The sequence below is a fragment of the Maniola jurtina genome, chromosome 23, assembly GCF_905333055.1.
Source record: "Maniola jurtina chromosome 23, ilManJurt1.1, whole genome shotgun sequence".
Classification (NCBI taxonomy): Eukaryota; Metazoa; Arthropoda; class Insecta; order Lepidoptera; family Nymphalidae; genus Maniola; species Maniola jurtina.
The window spans coordinates 5,699,113-5,719,857 of record NC_060051.1 but is presented as its reverse complement, the minus strand read 5'-3'; the positions used below and the strand labels follow the sequence as shown (position 1 = coordinate 5,719,857).

Here is a 20,745-nt window from a genome sequence, read left to right as displayed (position 1 = left end):
ATATGTACACAACACATCTGCGCGGTGGCAAGCTCACGCTCCTTAGGTACGTAGGTAGGTATATAAATATAGGTAGGTACTTAAATATACATATATGGTATGGTGTAGGTAGGTACGTGGTACCTATTCTGAGTTGTGGTTGCGACGCACTAAGGTCCAGTAAAAGCAGTGGATTGCTTTATTTAATAGGCACTCATTCATACCAATTTTGACTTGTGCAATCCTTTTCGCTTTTAATGATGGTAAGTGTTAATGTATTAAGTGATGTAACTGGACATATAAGACTAGACCTCACACTTAGGCCTAAGGTTCATACCGGCAAAAAAGGTGGAGCAGGCGTGGCGAAGTGGAGTCTTCCTTGATTTCAAACTTGGCTTTATGGCACGCAAGGCGCCCGTACTTTGAGTTTCTTTCGAGGTTTTTAAGCTGCTACTGTATCTGGTAGCAATTAGTATTGGACGAGAACTGTAAAATGGGGGCGATCACAATAGATCGGCAACGGTTAAAGTGATACAGGGTCCGGAAAAGCCATGCACAGCCACCAAATCAGGAACCAAGAAGTGGTTTGTTTTCGGTACCTAAATCTACCAGTTTCAACTGTAAGTACCATGTCAAAGATAGTAGGCACTTTGACATAGGTACAGTTGAAGACATACAACTGAGTTTACGTCGTTACCGAAAAATTCTTACACAAGAAAAGAAATCCACTCTCTTTGTCTGTCGGTATGCGTCAGCCTTTAACACGACCACAGCGCGCATTATTATTTATTTAAAAAAATTTTTACAAGTGCTTTTGAATCTTCAGAAGTAGGTCCTCAAAAAGGACTCATTCTGAACTACGGAACCCGAAAACAATAAAAAATGAATTCAAAAAGAATGTGTGTCCAGTACACGGATTTCACCCCGTATCGCAAAGCCAGTGGCATCGGCGGCACTGCTAGGGCATCCTCCCGCCTCCCCCTTGAGCTTGGCTTAGCACCGAAACACACGTGGAATTATATGTTTGTATATACTTACTTACTTTCCTAGAGCCTCGTTGGTTTTCTATGATAGAGGTGTGGAGTCGCGTTCGATGTAAAAGTTTTGCTATTTTTTTTTATCGATGATGTTTACCTACGATACAAAGTAAATTGATCACACTATCACACTAATAATATTATAAAGCCGAAATTTTGTATGTGTGTGTGTGTGTGTGTATGTTTGTTACTCCTTCACGCAAAAACTACCCGACGGATTTGGCTGAAATTTGGAATGGAGATAGATAATATCCTGGATTAGCACATAGGCTACTTTTTATCCCGGAAAACCAAAGAGTTTCCACGGGATTTCGAAAAACCTAAATCCACGCGGGCGAAGCCGTGGGCATCGGCTAGTTTGAAATAAAGTGATCGCTTGCTTGAAGCGGAGAGAGGAGTTAGCTAGTTAGAGAGAGTATAGCTTAGTGATTAAGATCTTGGCCACCTTTTTGGGGAGTCTGCGCGCGGGCGGTTTGATCCCGGGAACGCATCTCGAACTTTTCAGAGTTATGTGCATTTTAAGCCATCACTTGCTTTAACGGTGAAGGAAAACATCGCGAGGAAACCTGCGTCATGAATGCCTGATGATGCAGTCTAAGATGGAAGTGGGCTAACTTGGAAGGGGTAAGGTAGATTTATTAAACCATACCCTTTATGCGTTTCTAGATAGTATCGTACCGGTAAACGTAAACGCTAAATCGCTAAGCAGCACGCCTTTGCCGGTACGGCGATAACTGGTCAAGGCAGAAGTATCCCACCTCGCCAGACCAGAGATAATTTAGAAATTATAGATTTCGAAATTGCTCCTGCCAGGAATCATACCTGGGACCTCCCACTTTAAGACCACTACACCAGGGAGGTCGTCAAATTTCGATATTTTTTTCGACATAAAATAAACAGCGACTCCACGCATTCCCCCGTTCTAATACCGTCCGTCGCTCCTCGCCGCTTCAGTCCAGGCGACCACGTGACAATAGTTGCTGTCTTCGGCGCGATTTTTCATTTCGGAAAACCTCTGTAAACATAACACTGTGAAGGTAAGCCTTGTTTTTATTAAATTATAATTAAGTTGGTTATGTTCTAGACATTGTTTGATTGATATTAACGGTATTATTAGTAACTGCAGGCATATTTATTTAATTCAATTAAAATAAAACGTTAAGTAGTACTGTTTAATTAAAAGTAAAACGTTTAGTATACTGTTTAACTATTACACATCTTTTTGCTATAAGATTTTAAAATTTAATATCCATGCGAAATATTCATTGATGAACATTTTCTTTAATAAATAAATCTGAAAAAATATATTTTCAACATTAAGTGGATAAGTAAATACCTATTATGATAATTATTATAAGCAATTCGTATACCTATGTATGTAATAAGTTAAGAGCAAGAAAGACCTTTATGGACAACCCCGGAGGAGGCCTATGCCCACGGTCACACTGTATCAAGAGAAAAAGGCAAAACAAATTAAACACCAGTGTCAAAAAAAAATATAGTATATGTATTTAAAAAATATATGTACATAAGCATTAATTTAATCCAATTCAATAAATAAAGGCTTATATTATTATAATATTAATAAGTTAATAAGTAATATGGGTTATTTTACAGTTATACTGATTGTACAGTATTGACAGTGTACCTACTGACCGTGCGTCGTTGATAAAATTAAAATCTTCATGATCATCATAATGATCGACCCATCGCCGGCCCACTACTGAGCATTGATCTCTTCTCAGAATGAGAAAGGTTTAGGGAAGGTTAGTCTGCTGCGCTGGCCAAGTGATTATTAAGTTATAATGATTGTTGAATATAATAAATATATCATCTAAAATACCTACGTAGAAAAATGTAGAGAAACTAGGTAGCTCCATAATACTTAATACTTACCTAGTTTACGTAATATTAAAAGGAATGGGTTCGTTCGCTTCTTTTGAATTAAAAAAAAATGCTAGTACAATATGAGTTGCTTTTGAATGAGATACGAATTTAACGGCACCAAAAATATTTCATACCTAAGCTTTTAAACGTGTCGATTTTCGTAGAGCATGTACATAGAGTTTAGAAAACAATGGATCCGCGTTTCCTCCAGACGATTAATTAGGCACCTATGAGCATTTCTACGAGTATCCCATTTAAACATTTCACTATCCAATAGGTACAAAACATCTAGACTTTTAAATTAATACATTATACAATGTTTGTTACTTAAAGCCTGATAAAGATAACACTATGTCGTTAAACGTCGTCGGCCTATTCCAGAGGTCCGGGGTTCGATTTCAGGCACGCACCACTTTTCAGGAATATGTGCGTATCACTTTCAAGCAAATATGTCACTTCTTTGAAACGATGAAGGAAATCGTCATGAAGCAATTTGGGTGTCTTCGCCAAAATGTTCTCAAAGGGTGCGTGAAGTCTACCAATCCACACTTGGCCAGCATAGCTTATTTCTACAAACTAATAAACAAAACACAGAAAACCACTTCATCCACTTCACGAAACCATAATTTGACAGCTTGCAAAATTAATAACTACGGAAATATTATGATCCGGGAAAACCGTAATTTCCGGCAGTCACGTCTTTCTCTTTTATTAACGTTGTCAACGAATCTGACAGATGTCAAACTTTGGCGCGAAAAATATGTTCACTATACGTTTCAACTTATTTCAAACGCAGACTATCGGCAAACTTTTCAAACTCGCACGCAAATTCGGCATTTACTTCCTGATTTCTTTTTTCTTTGATTTATATTTTCTGCTATCCTTTTTCTAAAAAGCAGCTTACCCCAAAAACAGTTTGTGAACTATCGGCAAAAACATAAAAATTTAGAAAATACGGACCAAACTAAAAGCTAACAAAGTTTTGGTTCTACGTAGCATTTTTTAGAAACATCCGTTTTTGAAATTCCTACGTTTTTGCTGATAACTCCAAAACTTCTTTTTGGAATTAGCCGCTTTTTAGAAACTGTACGGGCCATTTTATCTTGGTTTCTTATCAATTAAAACAGCAAAATATAAATCAAGTAAAAAACTAGCTGTTTTACAAGTTTCACAGTATACAAGTTTCGAATGTCTTGCCGATGATCTTCATATTTGAAATGTAAAGTACTCAAAACATGGCGCGGCAACGAACGCGCCAACGAAACTGTCTTCCAAGTAGTAAAGAGAAAACACGAATTATCCTCATTTAGTAGTAATTTAATAAACTTAACTAAATTATAGGCATTTAATTCAATTTAAGCGTTGGCGTGCTACGCCCGCGTGCATTACTACGACGGTCAATCACCTTCCGCGTTTACAGTTTCACAACAAACATGAATGCGGTTAAGTGATATCTACTTAGGGGGAGCTTTTACACTGTATACTTTTTCTCAAAAATATTCTTTCAATCGCATAAAATAGACGGACCAACCCTATAAAATAGACAGCCCTTACCAAAAACTTGTAATTTAAATTTGATTAATTAAAAATAATATTTTATCACTTTGTTTAACAGGACTCTCTCCGTCACTTACTTCTTACTATCGTAGTCCCAATTTCATTTGAATATTAAGCAACCAAAGTCCATAAAATTTTGCAGACATATTCTAGAAACGAATATCTGTGCCGATGGGGCTTTAGATTTTTTTTCAAATATGTAGTTTTAAAATTACAGGGGCTCTTAAAGATTTGTATGTGAATTTTTAAGACCGCGTAACTTTGAAACCGAATATTTTAACGGAAATCCGAAAAACCACAGGCCCACACATATTAGTTCCCGGAACGTTTCTACAAAATTCCAATGAGTATGATTGGTTAGTATTCCAATGAAAGACGAACTACATTTGTATGGAGCGAGTGACGGAGAGACCCCTCTTAAAGATAATAAATTACGAATTTAGAACAATTTCATATTTAAATATTATTTAACTACCTAGGCTCTAAATATTCGAAGATGTCACTTTTTGATAATAATAACTGAACTTCTGAGGTAAGTCTTAAAAAGGTTACTTACATAATACCTATAATATTTTACTTACATAGATGGGGTACGAAATATTATAAGCCAGCCGCGTTAATTTCAAAAGTATTAAACTGATTTTGTTCAATTTTTACTAATACATCCCTCCGACAAATTATATATTCTGTAAACATGTTATAGTGTATATGAAGTCGTATATACAATATAAGCTGTAATACTTCTCGATAATCGTTCGTAATCTTTATTGATTAAGTATTTATTTATTGCATCACCAGGAAAGTTCTACTTACAGAAAGAATATTCTCATAGACTAGAACTAGGATATCTAACACGGTCTATCGTGCTAGGTATTCTGTTACGTAAGACCTACTCTGTTTCCGCTATTAATTAATAATAATCTCATTTTGAGAGATCTGTTTTCAGTAGGGGGCCGGCGACGAGTTGATGATTATGATATATTGTAAATTCTTGACAATTTATAGTTTTTAACTCCCGACCCAAAAAGAGGGGTGCTATAAGTTTGACGTGTGTATCTGTCTGTGGCATCGTAGCTCCTAAACTAATGAACCGATTTTAATAATTTTTTTTTTGTTTGAAAGGTGGCTTGATCGAGATTGTTCTTAGCTATAATCCAAGAAAATTGGTTCAGCCGTTTGAAAGTTATCAGCTCTTTTCTTGTTATTACTGTAACATTCACTTGTCGGGGGTGTTATAAATTTTTAATTTACACTTGTTAGAATTTATAATTTATAGAACCTATGACGAAGAGCCCCCAAGTGATTCCAGTTTTGATGAGTGATCGAGTTTGGAAGTCCGAATTTAACCAAGGCGTTTTTTAACAGAGCGCCACCAAACACGTTCCTCTGCCTTCGACATCCACCTGCTTCCCATCATCTCCTTCAGGTTTTCAATCCAGCTTGCTACAGGTTGTCACACTGTGACCCAGCAGTTGTCGGTTCTGCAACAGTCATAACTTGCCTACTGCCACTTTAACTTACAGCTTGCTGAAGCCTTTGAGCTATATCGGTTACTTTTGTTCTTCTTCGTATTTCCCTATTTCGGATTTTATCCCTGAGGGAAATACCGCATCTCGTACTCTAAACTTAGAGGAAGGTAACAATTTACTTTCGAAATGTGATCTGGTCAAGTCTGATCTTATGATCACCACGAGATGGCCACGGGATAGGTCGATCGTTCGATCGATAGGAACGATTTTTTGAGAATTTCAGGGTTAAGAAAATTCTCCCTTGAGCGCTCTTATTTCATAGTTCCTTTAGCTAATTTTCAACTTATTATACATTTTCGTACGTTATTAGATAGCTGAAAAACCTCGCACCCCTTGCGATTCCCATGTAAATTCCCACGATGCGTTGTGCGTTGTAGAATTTTACAATGCGACGTCGCACCGCGCACCGCAAGTAGTGTGAAAAGGTCCATACCTTCTAACCAGCTGGTCTTACACTTCAGATGGAAGAATCACTGGACGGTCGTGAAGCAGGCGCAGTAACAGCAGGCTTCGATTCGGCGGCCATTTTGAATGACGATGTCTCACCCACCACCAGCTTCTGTTACAATATTCCTAATCTTTTCAATGGGTAAGTTTTAGGTAAAATGTCCTCAACAATTAATTTTTTTGGCTTTTAACAAGAATTCGCGAAAAACTTTTATACCAATAGTAAAAGAAAAACTTACTGACTGGGATAAACGTATATCGACCTACAGTTCAAATTAATGGCTCTTGGAACTTAAATATTTCACACTCTGGGTTTCTCCGTAACGTAACCCCCAACAAAAACAGATTTTTCGAAATTTTACCCGACCGGTTCTTTTGAAAAATATTTAAAAGTGGAAGCTGGATAGTAAAATTTTGATTTTTTATTCAAAACCGTGAATGAAATATAATATGGGTCTAGATTTGAACGAAAGCCATACAACTGCTATTTCAGTGGAGATGGATCTGTGTTCCATGAAAACCCTGTAGTTATTGAGAACGGGGGTCCTTTTGTAGAGAAAAGTGAAATATATTCCTCAACTGAAATTAATAATTTCGATTTCAACTTAAAGCACGTACAAGTGACACGTGCGTAGTGACGCGCGTAAACCCCTAACACACCGGGTTACGCATACGTCCACGCTTTACGTAAGCGGTGTGCCATGTTTCATACTGTTCCATACATTAAAACGCAATGGTACGCGCTACGTCTACGCTTACGCAGCCTGTGTGAACGAGCTATTAGAATAATAAAGGAGTTTTTGGGTAATTAGTTGCTGATTTTACCATTTTTTTAGGCTCGGTCCAGGATCAGTTCTATGCGAACGACCAGAAACTGAAGTAGGCGAGACCTATACACCTACGGAGAATGCAGAGGATGCTGGCGACAACCAACAGTATGAAGAAGATGAAGAATATTCACCAAATTCAAGTAGGATATTTACATTCTATTTACATTAACCGACGACCCCCCTGAATCCTGATGCAATGGTTTCTACGCAGACAACCGAATATTGTCGTCGGACGGCAAACTCCGTCATCTTTTCTTTAGTTCGTCGTGAGCAATGCAGTTCTAAGTAATCAATTTTTGCTCTCCGCGGATAATCGTCAATCGTCTGCGTAAGGGCTTAAAGTCACCTAGGTACAGAAATAATGAGCCAGGCTAAGTGAGTGCCTACCTCACCAATAATAATTATACCTATTTAAGCAACTTGGCCAATTCATTTTGCCTATGCTGCGCTATCTAGTGCAAGGTCGCCATTCTATCAATTTGGAATCCCAACGTCTATCAGTTTTTGAATTGCCCTGCCACTTCAGCCTCTCTATCAGCTATTTTGGTTTCCCTGGTTCTCCTACAGATCTCCTCATTTCTAGCTTGATCACGTAGAGAAACAGCAGCATTGGAACATTGCACAGAGCCGCTGGATTAAGGCGCCGCAAGACCTATAAGACACCTACGTCCAGCTGTGGGCGTCTATTGGTTGATAAGAAGAAGAAGAGAGCCTAGTTTGCTTCTTTTTAACCCCCCAACCTAAAAAGAGGGGTGTTATAAGTTTGGCGTGTGTATTTGTGTATCTGTCTGTGGCATCGTAGCTCCTAAACTAATGAACAAATTTTAATTTAGTTTTTTTGTTTGAAAGGTGGCTTGATCTACAGTGTTCTTAGCTATAATCCAAGAAAATCGGTTCAGCCGTTTGAAAGTTATCAGCTCTTTTGCTCTTTTGTAGTTACTGTAGCCTTCACTTGTCGGGGGTGTTATAAATTTTTAATTTATCATTTAGTCCATTTCGTTGGTTTAGCTTCATTTAGTCATGCCATCACTTCAAACAAGATTTTTCATGTTTCAGATTCCAAAAGCGATATACCAAAAAGAAAACAACGAAGGTACAGGACAACCTTTTCAAATGTACAACTAGAACAACTAGAGGCTGCCTTCCACAAGACCCACTACCCAGATGTGTTTTTCAGGGAAGAACTGGCGATGAGGATAGACCTGACTGAAGCTAGAGTTCAGGTGAGTATTTTTATCACTAAATCATCATAACCATCATCATCATTAACGAGAAAATCTGTAATTGGCCATATTTCTGTAATTACCATTTAAGAAACTTATTGTAATATTTCGCTGTAGATTTTCCTGTAATAAATAAAATAAAATAAAAAATTAACCCATTGTTGCTTACTACTATACTACATGAGCACCTCAAAAAAGTTCCCACAGAATCTTTAACAACCCTAAGCGGGCAAATTCGGTACAAACTAGTTTTAAATAAAATCACACTAATATTATAAAGGCGAAAGTTTGTATGTGTGTGTGTGTGTGTGTGTGTGTGTGTGTGTATGTTTGTTACTCCTTCACGCAAAAACTACTGGACGGATTGGGCTGTTTAGAATGGAGATAGATTATACCCTGGATTAGCACATAGGCTACTTTTTATCCCGGAAAATCAAAGAGGTCCCACGGGAATTTTAAAAACCTACATCCACGCGAACGAAGTCGCGGGTATCAGCTAGTCCTTAATAACCCTAAGCGGACAAAGTCGCGGGTATAAACTAGTTTTAAATAAAATAATTCCATAATACCTAACTGTGCTTAACTATTCTTCATCATAGAATTGCAGATTCTTTTAATACAAGTTTTCTTCACCAATCGGTTAATTTTCAAACTCGTACAAATTCCAAGACTATGGAAATATATTCATTAAAAGATTCACAAATTAACTTTCGCATGCCAATTTGGTTGATTTAATGAATTTTCAAGGAAACCCATTTGAAATAATTGTCGACGAAAGTGGCGTAATCACCAGTTTGTTACCTAATTTATTTTGATTTCATTAAGTACCGATTTCTAAAGCTGATTTCAAACTACGGAATATAATATATATTATATCCTTGACGATCGGTTGACAAAATACGTCAAGGTTGGGTTGTTTGGGATATTACATCTCAGTGTGAACAGTTCCATTTCAAAGTAGGGTGAGAGATATTTATTATTTATATTAAGTATATTATATTTCGTAGATTGAAATCAGCTTCAGGCTGTGATCTATTTAGCGTATTTTGACTTTGCTCAGACTCCAGTTTCAGTTAAAACGAGACAGATGTATGCCTTCTTTTATTCTTACTGTTTTCTTTTACCGATAGTGGTACGTACCTATTTACGATACTTACGGTCTAAGCAAAGTCAAAGTCCTATAGTCCTATGGAATTAGTTTTAAGTCCTATAGGCCTTAGAATATCAGTGGAAGCTCTGAGCATAATCAACAAGCTCACTTCTACATCTCGTATGGAATTGGCTCTATTTGAGCAAACATTTGCGTTAACATACTTGTATGACAATGGTGTTGGTACGAGTAGCAATTAAATATCACTTGCTTTAACGGTGAAGGAAAACATTGTGAGGAAACCGGGTATGCTTGGGAATTCTCCACAGTGTTCCCAAAGGTGTGTGAAGTCTGCTAGTCTGCATTGACCAACATAGTAGTTCAAGCCTTAAACCCTTTTTATTCTGAGAAAAAACTTGTACTCAGTAAGGAGTGCGCGATGGGTTGATATGATGATGATGGCTTTTTTGGTACGCAGATTACGTACCTGTGCTAAAAAGTCATCATCACATACAGTTATATTATAATTAATTATAATTATTTTCGATTCGCATTGCACATTTCGCTTCAGTTTGACCAAGGAAGGTATTTAAGTCGACAAAAAGGTGGATAATATTTTCGTACAGAAAGTTGACGGCTTACTCATAGTCAGTGGCGGTCTTAGGGGGTGGCGAACGGGGCAATCGCCCGGGGCCTCGCTCTTACAGGGGCCTCGCGCGACAACCCAAGCAAATTATAAAAAAAAATTTTCAAAAGAAAAATAAAACCGACTTCAAAAACCACAAACACTAAAAAGTAAAAAATAACTTTTATTTAGCTACACGTGTAATGTACCTAGGTATGAAGTCGGGCGAGCTTCACTCTTGGATTTCTAATTTTGTTTTAATATGCTCGCTCGCAAAATATTGAATTTCGGAGTTGCTAATAAATGTTAGATCCCAAAATGTTGGATTCGCAAAATGTTGAATTTCAATTCCCAAAATGTTGGATCTTAAAAGTAAGCTTTTAATTCGCATATGCTTAAACGTAATTCACAAAAAAAAATCAAAAGAAAAATAAAACCGATTTCAATGTAAGTAATATGAAGTCGGGCGAGCTTCTTCTTGTATTTCTAATTTTGTTTTAATATGCTCGCTCGACTTCATACCTAGGTACATTACACGTGTAGCTAAACAAAAGTAATTTTTTACTTTTTAGTGTTTGTGGTTTTTGAAGTCGGTTTTATTTTTCTTTTGAAATTTTTTTATTTCACAGTTTTTAGTGGCCCCCCTGTACTATAATATGCTAGGCCCAGTTAAAACCCTAATGTTTATTAAGCTATTACACTGATCGTGAGCAATTTGCTCCTATCCATTGAGGAGTTCTGTTCTCCATCTCCGAAGATATTCATCAAATCTTCACCAAATTTATATGAGACCACCTGCACAGAATACCCTTTCAAACAAAAAAAATTTTCCAAATTGGTCCAGGGGTCTTTGAGTAATCAGGGAACATACATAAAAACAAAAAAAAAAATTCCGACGAATTGAGAACCTCCTCCTTTTTTGGAAGTCGGTTAAAAAAAACCGGGCAAGTGCGAGTCGGACGCGCGCACCGAGGGTTCCGTACTCGGGTATTTTTTCTGACATTTTGCACGATAAATCAAATACTTCAACATTCACACAACAAATTCAACATTATAAGAATTCAACATTTGCATTTTTGGAATTCAACATTTTGGACTTGAAGGCTCGAATTTACCAATCTCTTATGTAAATATATCGAAAATTTTGCGCTCGCTTCGCTCGCGCTTTTATGTTGTATTAATGGAACCTCGAAACTTCGTTCACATCGATTCGGGTTTTAAAAACGCCGTGGGGACTCTGATTTTTCGGGATAAAGCATCTGTGCGCAAGCTATCTCTGAATAATACCAAATTTTAACTAAGAAAATGGGCCCTGAAAAGGACTTTGGCTAATATTAATATGGTTTTTTTCGTAAATATATCAAAAATTTCGCGCTCGCTTCGCTCGCGCTTGTATTGTATAAGTTGATACCCGAACTTAAACCACATGGATTTAAGTTTTTGAAAATCCCCCTGGGAACTCTTTGTTTTCCGGGATAAAAAACCTTGAGAAAAGTAGAATGAGGTGCTTTGAAACATAAAATTTTGTTACGGCTGAGCTCGTTTATATTTCTCTTATTTATCTGTTTTAAACAAAAAAATTGCGCTCGGTACCAGATCTTTCAATTTTACTGAATCCTATTTGACCGGCCCCGGCTTCGCACTGGGAGCCTATCTATTCCATAGACAAAATATGGGTATGAATGTGGTATACTTGTGTTATATTATGGAACAGGTAGGCTCCCCGTGCGAAGCCGGGGCGGGTCAACTAGTTATGACTAAGAGTCTACTTTCTACTAAGCTTATTATACTGATCGCGATCGTTTTGCTGATATCCGTTGAGGAGTTCCAGCCTCTGTTACCGAAATTGTTCATCAGATCTTCACCAAACTTACATGGTACCAAGTACCAACCTCACAGTACACCTTTGTAAAAATAGAAATGTGAAAATCGGTTTAAATTTGACGGAGTTATGGAGTAAAATCGATAAAAAGTTTGATCCCGTATCTCGAAGAATCCCTAATTGTTAGGGTTCCGTACCTCAAAAGGGAAAACGGAACCCTTATAGGATCACTTCGTTGTCTGTCTATCTGTCCGTCGTGTCTGTCGAGAAACCTATAGGCTATTTCTCTTTGACATAGAATCATGAAATTTGGCAGGTGCTAGCACAAGTACAGGAATAAATCTGAAAACCGCGAATTTGTGGTCACATCATTTAAAAAAAAATTAAAATATGTTTTAATTTTCAAAGTAAGATTTACGAAATGAGTTCGCGTGATCGTGATGCCGGTAGAAAAATTGAGTCAGGTAGTTCAAAAAGGAAACGATCTATCAAAAGAAAGCAGGTATAAGGAAATCTACGTGGATCTTTCTTTACCCTTTGGTCTTGTCATTCGTTAGATTATTGTGCTTTAATTAAAGATTTTAGTCTTAGGAAAAGCCGCTTATATCCATTTTAAAATTTATTATCTCTGTATTTGTTAATTTCTTCTCTTGAAATCTTTCAATGTAAAATATTTTAAAACTCTATTTATTTGTATAACTTTAGCATTTCTCTTTAAACATGAAAAATACCTAAACTAAACAACCAGACCTACTTTCGCATCACATACTTTTCACTAAAGACAAACTAGGGCCTCGCAAGACCTGCTGCCCGGAGCCTCGCAATGGGTAAGACCGCCTCTGCTCATAGTAGTAGTATTAGTGGAATTCTTCAAACCATTTCCATTTTCAGGTATGGTTCCAAAACCGCCGAGCAAAATGGCGAAAGCAACAAAAAGCGGGCTGTGAACCATATCCAGCCAGATCCACCAGATCTCCCGACCCTCGCTCCCCGTCAGCTTTAGCCTTGGAAATGAGAGACTTCATTACTATACCTGGTATGTAGGAATTAGAGATGGACGATTTCACAGGTAGCAATTAAAATCATCTGAAGAGCCTTTTTCATATGTTCACGATGACCGCTCAGCTTTGGTTGTAGTAGTGAGTGTACCGATAATCGTTAACGCATTGGTGTGCGTAATGTAAACCGCGTCGCGGTTGAAACTAAGTACCACGCACACTATACCGATGTATATGTGTGAACCCACGCATACATAGCAAAACGGTCTTCGTAAAATATAACATCTGTAACATTAGCTACTTTATTTAAAGTATCCTGTGAATAATCTTGAAGTAATCTCAAAAATGATTTTAAAGTAGCAATAATCCACATTTCTGGTGCTTCTAATAGCCTTTGCCCACGACGACCTTTTGAGTTTAGATGTGCAGTTGAATTAAGTCATATATCTTCTATCGTTTTCCAGTTTCCTCATCACAAATCATCAGTTTAGCCGAATCAAACCAAAGTGGATACTCATCGAAGTCAAAACAACCGGGACCAGCTATACATATATCAGCTTTACCAACTAGACAAAACCCTCAAGTCGACCTACCTTCCTTCTCAATACCACTCCAATACAACTTAGGGTCATTCAAGAAGTTAGGAGAAGACACACAGTTAGATCTAGAAGCTTCCACATCAGAAAATGTTCCTCAACACCATTGGGATACTCGAATGATGCCTAACTTTAATCTAATGAACATAAAACCACTTTTAGATAACAGAGAAAGCTTAGACATGTCTGAAGTAAAATATGAAGTAAAGAATGAGAATAGACAGTTCAATGAAATTCCTAGTTCAATCCAAGCGTCAATAGAGCCTGAAGATATTTTAGGTAAAGAAACTGTAAGCGAAGGACAAACTATCTCACCAGATTTTGAAATTGAAAGATATCAAAATTATCACAATGAAAATGATAAAAGGTACAGAGACTCGAGTTTTGATGAGTCAATGATCGAAGATGGAAGAAACGATTTTGTTTGTGACAACGATTTTCTTTGTAAAAACAATTTTGAAAAGATAGATGAGAAACGCAATGATTTTGAAGAATGCCATTTGTTGGATACTGATAATAGTGTAGCTGTTAATATTAATAATTTTGATAATAATCTATAATGATAAGAAGTCCAATATTCTTGACGTATAGATTATGTATTTAGATTTTAAATGAAAGCTCTCTTCCAGATTAGCTCTTTTCACTGTATATTGATTTACCAAATATCAACGAATTGAAAAAATAAAATAGAATGGCTATTCCAAACAAAAATCGTGTTTCACAACGCTGTCAAATCAAACAGACACTGACTATCATTGGCGTAGGAGGAATCTACTGCCCACCAAATTAGAATACAATAATTAAATAGAAAGGTTACAATAATTCTTGTATAGAATAACTAATCTAGCGCGTAGTAAAAATACAGATCGTTGTCAGATGTGGTGCGATCATAGCGCAAATGTATGTAAAATAAAACTCTCTAGATATACCTACGTATGCTTTTATCTGTGCCTTAACTTTGTCTCCATTCATGTCCAACTAGTTACTAGATGTAATTCTCAACATGTTAATGTAAATAGGTAAGTATTAAAGTAATAAAAGATTTTAGTCAGAACGCTGTAGTATTTTATTTATAGCTGATTTTTGAATTCCTGAAAGCAACGCAGCCTACATATAGCTACGCGACAGGTCGACATGGCAATCGGGATGGGAACCCGGTGCGTAGGTGACTGCGGGTGTGCGGGGTGTCCCCCCGCCTCATACCCCGATAGCCATGTCGACCTGTCTCGAACTATAGATATTGCCTAATGTCTATGTCAATTTCAGGGACGTAAGCTGCCTTGGTACCTTTCATACAAATTTAAGCGGATGGGTCTTTAGGAATCCCGTGGGAACTCTTTGATTTTCCGGGATAAAAAGTAGCCTATGTCCGTCCCCGGGATATAAGCTGACCTTGTACCAAATTTCGTCAGAATCGGTTAAACTGTTGGGCCGTGAAAAGGTAGCAGAGAGACAGACAGACACACTTTCGCATTTATAATGTTAGTATGGATTAAAGATACTTTTCAAGTCGGTAGGTATTAATTTCAATGATTAGGCTCACTGGAACGAGTGGGGAACTTTACCCCGTTTCCAACTTCCGAGAGGTAATCGCGTTCTGAAAACTGTCTTCAGTTCTCACGAACTATCTCAATGCAATATCCTCATTTGGAAGTAGAGGTGACTAAGATTCGCGGTAATTTGATTGTTACCAAAGCAAATTAGCACTAAGGTAAGTATATCTTTATACATATCAAGTGTAAATTAAAAACACCCCCGACAAGCGAAGGTTACAGTAACTAGAAAAGAGCTGATAATTTTCAAACGGCTGAACTGATTTTCTTGGATTATAGCTAAGAACACTCTCTATCAAGCCACCTTTCTTACAAAAAAAAAATTAAATTAAAATCGGTTCATTAGTTCAGGTGCCCCAGACAGATAGATACACACGTCAAACTTATAACACCCTTCTACTTTTTTAAAAGTTAAAAACTAGCAACCACCCGCGGGCTTTACTCGGCAAAATGATGAATCCTGTTTATCCTCTATCCCGTAGGAACTTAGAATCAATCTGGCCTTTTCTCTTCATTATAAGGTGGTTGTCTGTATGACAGTTATTTTAATTGCCACAAAATAAACTAACTAATAAAACTGGACTAGATTATCTACTGGTTAGTTTTTAAACCAGTTTAGTGTACGTTTAGTGTCTTCTGCTGTTTAGAAATTGGTTAACCTAACCCATTTCTAAGTTACAAACGAAATTCTTATACAGTCAAAATTACTTATAACTGAATATCAAACAGTCTCTACTATACTATACAAGTGTAAATTAAAAATTTATAACACCCCCGACAAGTGAAGGTTACAGCAACTAGAAAAGAGCTGATAACTTTCAAAAGGCTGAACCAATTTTCTTGGATTATAGCTAAGAACACTCTCGATCAAGCCACCTTTTTAAACAAAAAAAATTAAATTAAAATCGGTTCATTAGTTTAGGACCTACGATGCCACAGACAGACACACAGATACACACGTCAAACTTATAACACCCCTCTTTTTGGGTCGGGGGTTAAAAACTGGTTTTTGACGGCCTCTCTGGCGCAAAGAAGTAAATGTCTACCTTTCAAATTTCATCTGAGCGGAGCCGTGTGGATAAGCTAGTCTATAATATATCAGACGATGTATTTAACAAATAAGCACTGAGTCGTATTAATTAGTAATTCCTGAGAATGGCAGAGATTTTCTTGGGACAGTTATGCGGTGAACTCCTTCAGTAAATCTGATAGCCGATAAATAATTAAGATAATTTGGAATTTCTCTCCCTAATCTATCAAAATCAAAGTATGACAGAATCGATAGAGTGTCTGAGTAAATAAATAATATTATTACTCCTTCCTCGTCGTGGCTGGCTGTTAATCTAACCCCCATTAGCCTTAAGGGCTTCATTAGACGATAAGTTTTGCATCAGTCAATTCTTTCAATCATGAATGATGAACGAATGTTGAGCAGAGACTTATACAGTGTTCTGACATATTACATAGTAGTTTAGTAATCTGTCAGCAACAGCAGTTAAGAGGGGTCTCTCCGTCACTCGCCCCATACAAACGTAGTTCCAATTTCAAGAATATTAAGCAACCAAAGTCCATGAAATGCAGACATATTCTAGAAACAAGTATCTATGCCTGTGGTTTTCCAGATTTCTGTTACAGATTCTGTTGTAGATTTCTGTTGTAGATTCGGTTTCATTACGCAGTCTTAAAAATTCACATACAAATCTTTGAGCCCCTGTAATTTTAAAACTACATATTTTTAGAAAAATCTAAAACACCACAGGCACAGATATTAGTTTCTAGAATATATCTGCAAAATTTCAAGGACTTTGGTTGCTTAATATTCAAATGAAATTGGCACTACGATTGTATGGAGTAAGTGACGGAGAGAGACCTGTTAATTTAATAATAACTGACAGAAACCCCTTGTAAAACCTGTCATCTAGCCGTGTGCTTACATGTTCGTCATCGCTGCGTTACTTACGAGATATCGTGCATATCTCACTGCGCGATTGCATAACGAAACCGGAGACGAATGTGTGAACAGGTAGCTCGCGTCCCAGCTCGCCACTCGTCGCGTCCTCTCGTGCGAATGTGTAAACGCACCTTAATGGACGTCTAACCCCCATTAGCGTTCTTAATATTGGATAAGATGGCGTCTTTGAATTTTCAATTTCCTCAAACATAAATTCATTCGAACGGAACGTTTAAAAGTGGTTCGTTTGTTCCTTTAAAATAAATGAAGTCGCCATAATTTATAGGAGAATAAGGATTTTTCTATGACAATGTAGTGATTCGAAAAAAATCGAATCACGGAATTGTAATAAACAATTACGAACGACATCTACCGGTCTAGGACAAAAAATTTCTGACATTGACAGACTTCAACGTCAACACTGATTAACATTCAGTGCCATCTGTCGGAGAATAGTTTACATAGACTAATCAAACAATGACAGTTTTTCTAGAACATTCTTTAAAATAAAACTACTCATACAAATTAGCGACCTCTAACGACAGATAGCTTTCCATTTAAAAATAACTGTCAAGACTATTTAATTAATCATATACGCTAGCGACATCTGTCGATCAATAGTCTTTCATTCTGGAAACTTCCCCGACAAACTAATAACATTTCCTGTAGCCAGAACACTCGAGAATACACCTTATTTCCGCTTAATTTAATATAAATAAGCAATCCTCCTAGTTCAGGGACATTCCTGATTTCTATTACCTGCAATCACGACGCAGGAGTGAAGTGAAAGTAATAAATAAGTGTAGTGAATTCTGTGTAACCCTGGATTAAGGTTGGTAACTGTGATGTTATTAAATTATAAGTTTAGGCTAATTGTTTTGTACTCGTTTAACCTAACCCTTGCGATAGGATATTTACTAACAGAATCTGTAAACTCGTTCCATCACTTTTATATTATACGACCTGCACTTGGCTCAGACGACCCAAGGCTCATCTAAAGTTATGGAACGAGAGTTTGAGCAAATCATTTAAGATTGCCTCTCTCGATTCCAGGGTTCCTTCTACCAGGAAGCTCTAAAGCTGCTATTAACCTGACTGCTACCACACCGGCGAAGTATCTACCGACTTCGTACCGTCTACCCAAGCCACGCTACTCACTGCTGTCGAGCAGCCTACGCATAAGCACTGTGCCGCCTCACCGCAGCGCTGAGCCGCCCGAGCATCGTCGATTGTCCGACGCGTCTGCGAGCCCTCTGCGAGCCCGTGTCTGCCCCCGGCGTCTGACCAAGGCCAGTTGTCTTCCTTCGGACAGTCAACGTATCTTCATGCGTATGCGATTCTCAATTAACTACCCTGTGATTGTAGCGCGTTACCTACGGCCGCTCCCGACTGAGTTATCTATTATGTTTATTTAGTTCCACAATAAGACACAACCTATTTGTAAGATTGTTTGACTATAATTATAAGTATCAATCCGTCTTCGCGTTTTACTAAATTCCTACCTGTCGCACGAAGCACGACAGTGGCGCCCAACGTGGGGCCACTGTCGTGCTTCGTGTCGTGGGTTCATTTTTAGTCTACGGCAGGGAATTATTCTCTTGCGGATCTCAGTACCCATCCTCAGAATACATTTCTGCTGACGAGATTACATTTACTCCTAGAGACGAATACGCGGATAATTTAGGATCCTTGCGCAAAATATTTGACAAGGTACAGCTAGAATTATTAAAATCTCACTCTAGGAACAGCAACAACTACAATTTACGGAGAAAAAACTTCGAATTTAACGTAGGTGATATTGTATGGAGACGTACATACTATCTGAGTGATAAGGATAAGCGTTTTGCAAAAAAATTAGCACCTAAGTATATCAAATGCAAAATAGTCAAAAAAAGATCATCCTTAGCTTATGACCTAGCAGACCTAGACGGTAATAATTTAGGCACCTGGCATGTCAAAGACATAAAACTAACCAATTACAACACTCAAACTTAAGATTATGCATCATTTTCTATATAACATTACAAACCACCTACTAGGCATAATTTTAAGAAATTAGACTACATCTATCCACTAAACTCACAAACTAATTAATCGATTCATTAGCTAATCACCCTAATCTCAAATACCTATGAACGTAAATAAAGCCGCGGAAAGTGCTATCAAACAAACATGATCATTCCATGCATCTAGATTCAAAAAAAAGAAACAACAACCGATAAACAGTGTCCACGTAATGTACAGCAGTCAACTCAAGTTTAACATCACGCGATATGCATGAACTTTAAGGTTGGTTGTACACCGCGTCGCGCAATCTTACGTTCATCAAAACAAAGTAGTTAGAACCGGTACACTATACAGATACCTACACCAGTATCTAACATATACTCACCTATTACATTTAACTAGACATAACTACAAACTCAGTAAGTTATGTACATCTACCCTCAACCTAAACAACTAATGTACCAACCGCTACATAAAAATCACTACTTATTCCACAGACATACCTTGCGAAGTCCAAAAATAATATTACTATAATGCTAGATACACACTAACGTGCTGATGACCTAAAAGTCAGTACAAAATTGGCCTTCACTGACCTAAAAGGTGAATGCTACGCCTACACTAAGGCACTACTAGTACACAACTAATTGTATTTTGCTTACCTAAAAGGTGAAATACGTCCATATCTTAATGACCTAAAAGTTAAGATATCCTTCTATAACAAGTTGTTAATCCACTATACTAAACAGTGAAAAGACAACTACACCGATTATTTTTGGACTTTGCAACAATCATAACACCTGCTAAACATGAGAGCGAGTCATGGCGAACAAACGCGATAACTCTGTACACTAGGACGCGATGAACCACTAGTATGGCCACCGCTTTATGAATGACTGAAGAATGTTCGGATAGTACGAAAGATGAAGCATGACAAGGTTAACTCGAACTTTAGCGATATTTAGAGGTAGTGTAGAAGGATTTTATTAGATAAAATCCTAACCTAAAAAGGGGAATATGTAGTGATTCGAAAAAAATCGAATCACGGAATTGTAATAAACAATTACGAACGACATCTACCGGTCTAGGACAAAGAATTTCTGACATTGACAGACTTCAACGTCAACACTGATTAACATTCAGTGCCATCTGTCGGAGAATAGTTTACATAGACTAATCAAACAATGACAGTTTTTCTAGAACATTCTTTAAAATAAAACTACTCATACAAATTAGCGACCTCTAACGACAGATAGCTTTCCATTTAAAAATAACTGTCAAGACTATTTAATTAATCATATACGCTAGCGACATCTGTCGATCAATAGTCTTTCATTCTGGAAACTTCCCCGACAAACTAATAACATTTCCTGTAGCCAGAACACTCGAGAATACACCTTATTTCCGCTTAATTTAATATAAATAAGCAATCCTCCTAGTTCAGGGACATTCCTGATTTCTATTACCTGCAATCACGACGCAGGAGTGAAGTGAAAGTAATAAATAAGTGTAGTGAATTCTGTGTAACCCTGGATTAAGGTTGGTAACTGTGATGTTATTAAATTATAAGTTTAGGCTAATTGTTTTGTACTCGTTTAACCTAACCCTTGCGAT

At 37.3% G+C, this 20,745-nt stretch overlaps 1 protein-coding gene across 1 annotated transcript; it reads left to right on the top strand.

Moving 5' to 3' along the window:
- The first annotated feature begins 1,869 nt into the window (after positions 1-1,869).
- LOC123877254 (ventral anterior homeobox 2-like) lies at positions 1,870-14,626 on the top strand. Its single transcript, XM_045923824.1, has 6 exons — positions 1,870-2,053; positions 6,451-6,578; positions 7,273-7,406; positions 8,323-8,489; positions 12,918-13,062; positions 13,489-14,626. The coding sequence occupies exons 2-6, from the start codon at positions 6,451-6,453 to the stop codon at positions 14,178-14,180; spliced, it is 1,266 nt and encodes a 421-aa protein (XP_045779780.1). The 5' UTR covers positions 1,870-2,053; the 3' UTR covers positions 14,181-14,626.
- The last annotated feature ends 6,119 nt before the right edge of the window (positions 14,627-20,745 follow it).

What these genes read in the sequence shown, in the direction of transcription:
- LOC123877254 (XM_045923824.1), top strand. Translation starts at nt 6,451, where the DNA reads ATGGAAGAATCACTGGACGGTCGTGAAGCAGGCGCAGTAACAGCAGGC. An exon ending in AGAATATTCACCAAATTCAA is followed by an intron (nt 7,407 to 8,322) that starts GTAGGATATTTA and finishes TTCATGTTTCAG; the next exon opens with ATTCCAAAAGCGATATACCA. An exon ending in TGACTGAAGCTAGAGTTCAG is followed by an intron (nt 8,490 to 12,917) that starts GTGAGTATTTTT and finishes TTCCATTTTCAG; the next exon opens with GTATGGTTCCAAAACCGCCG.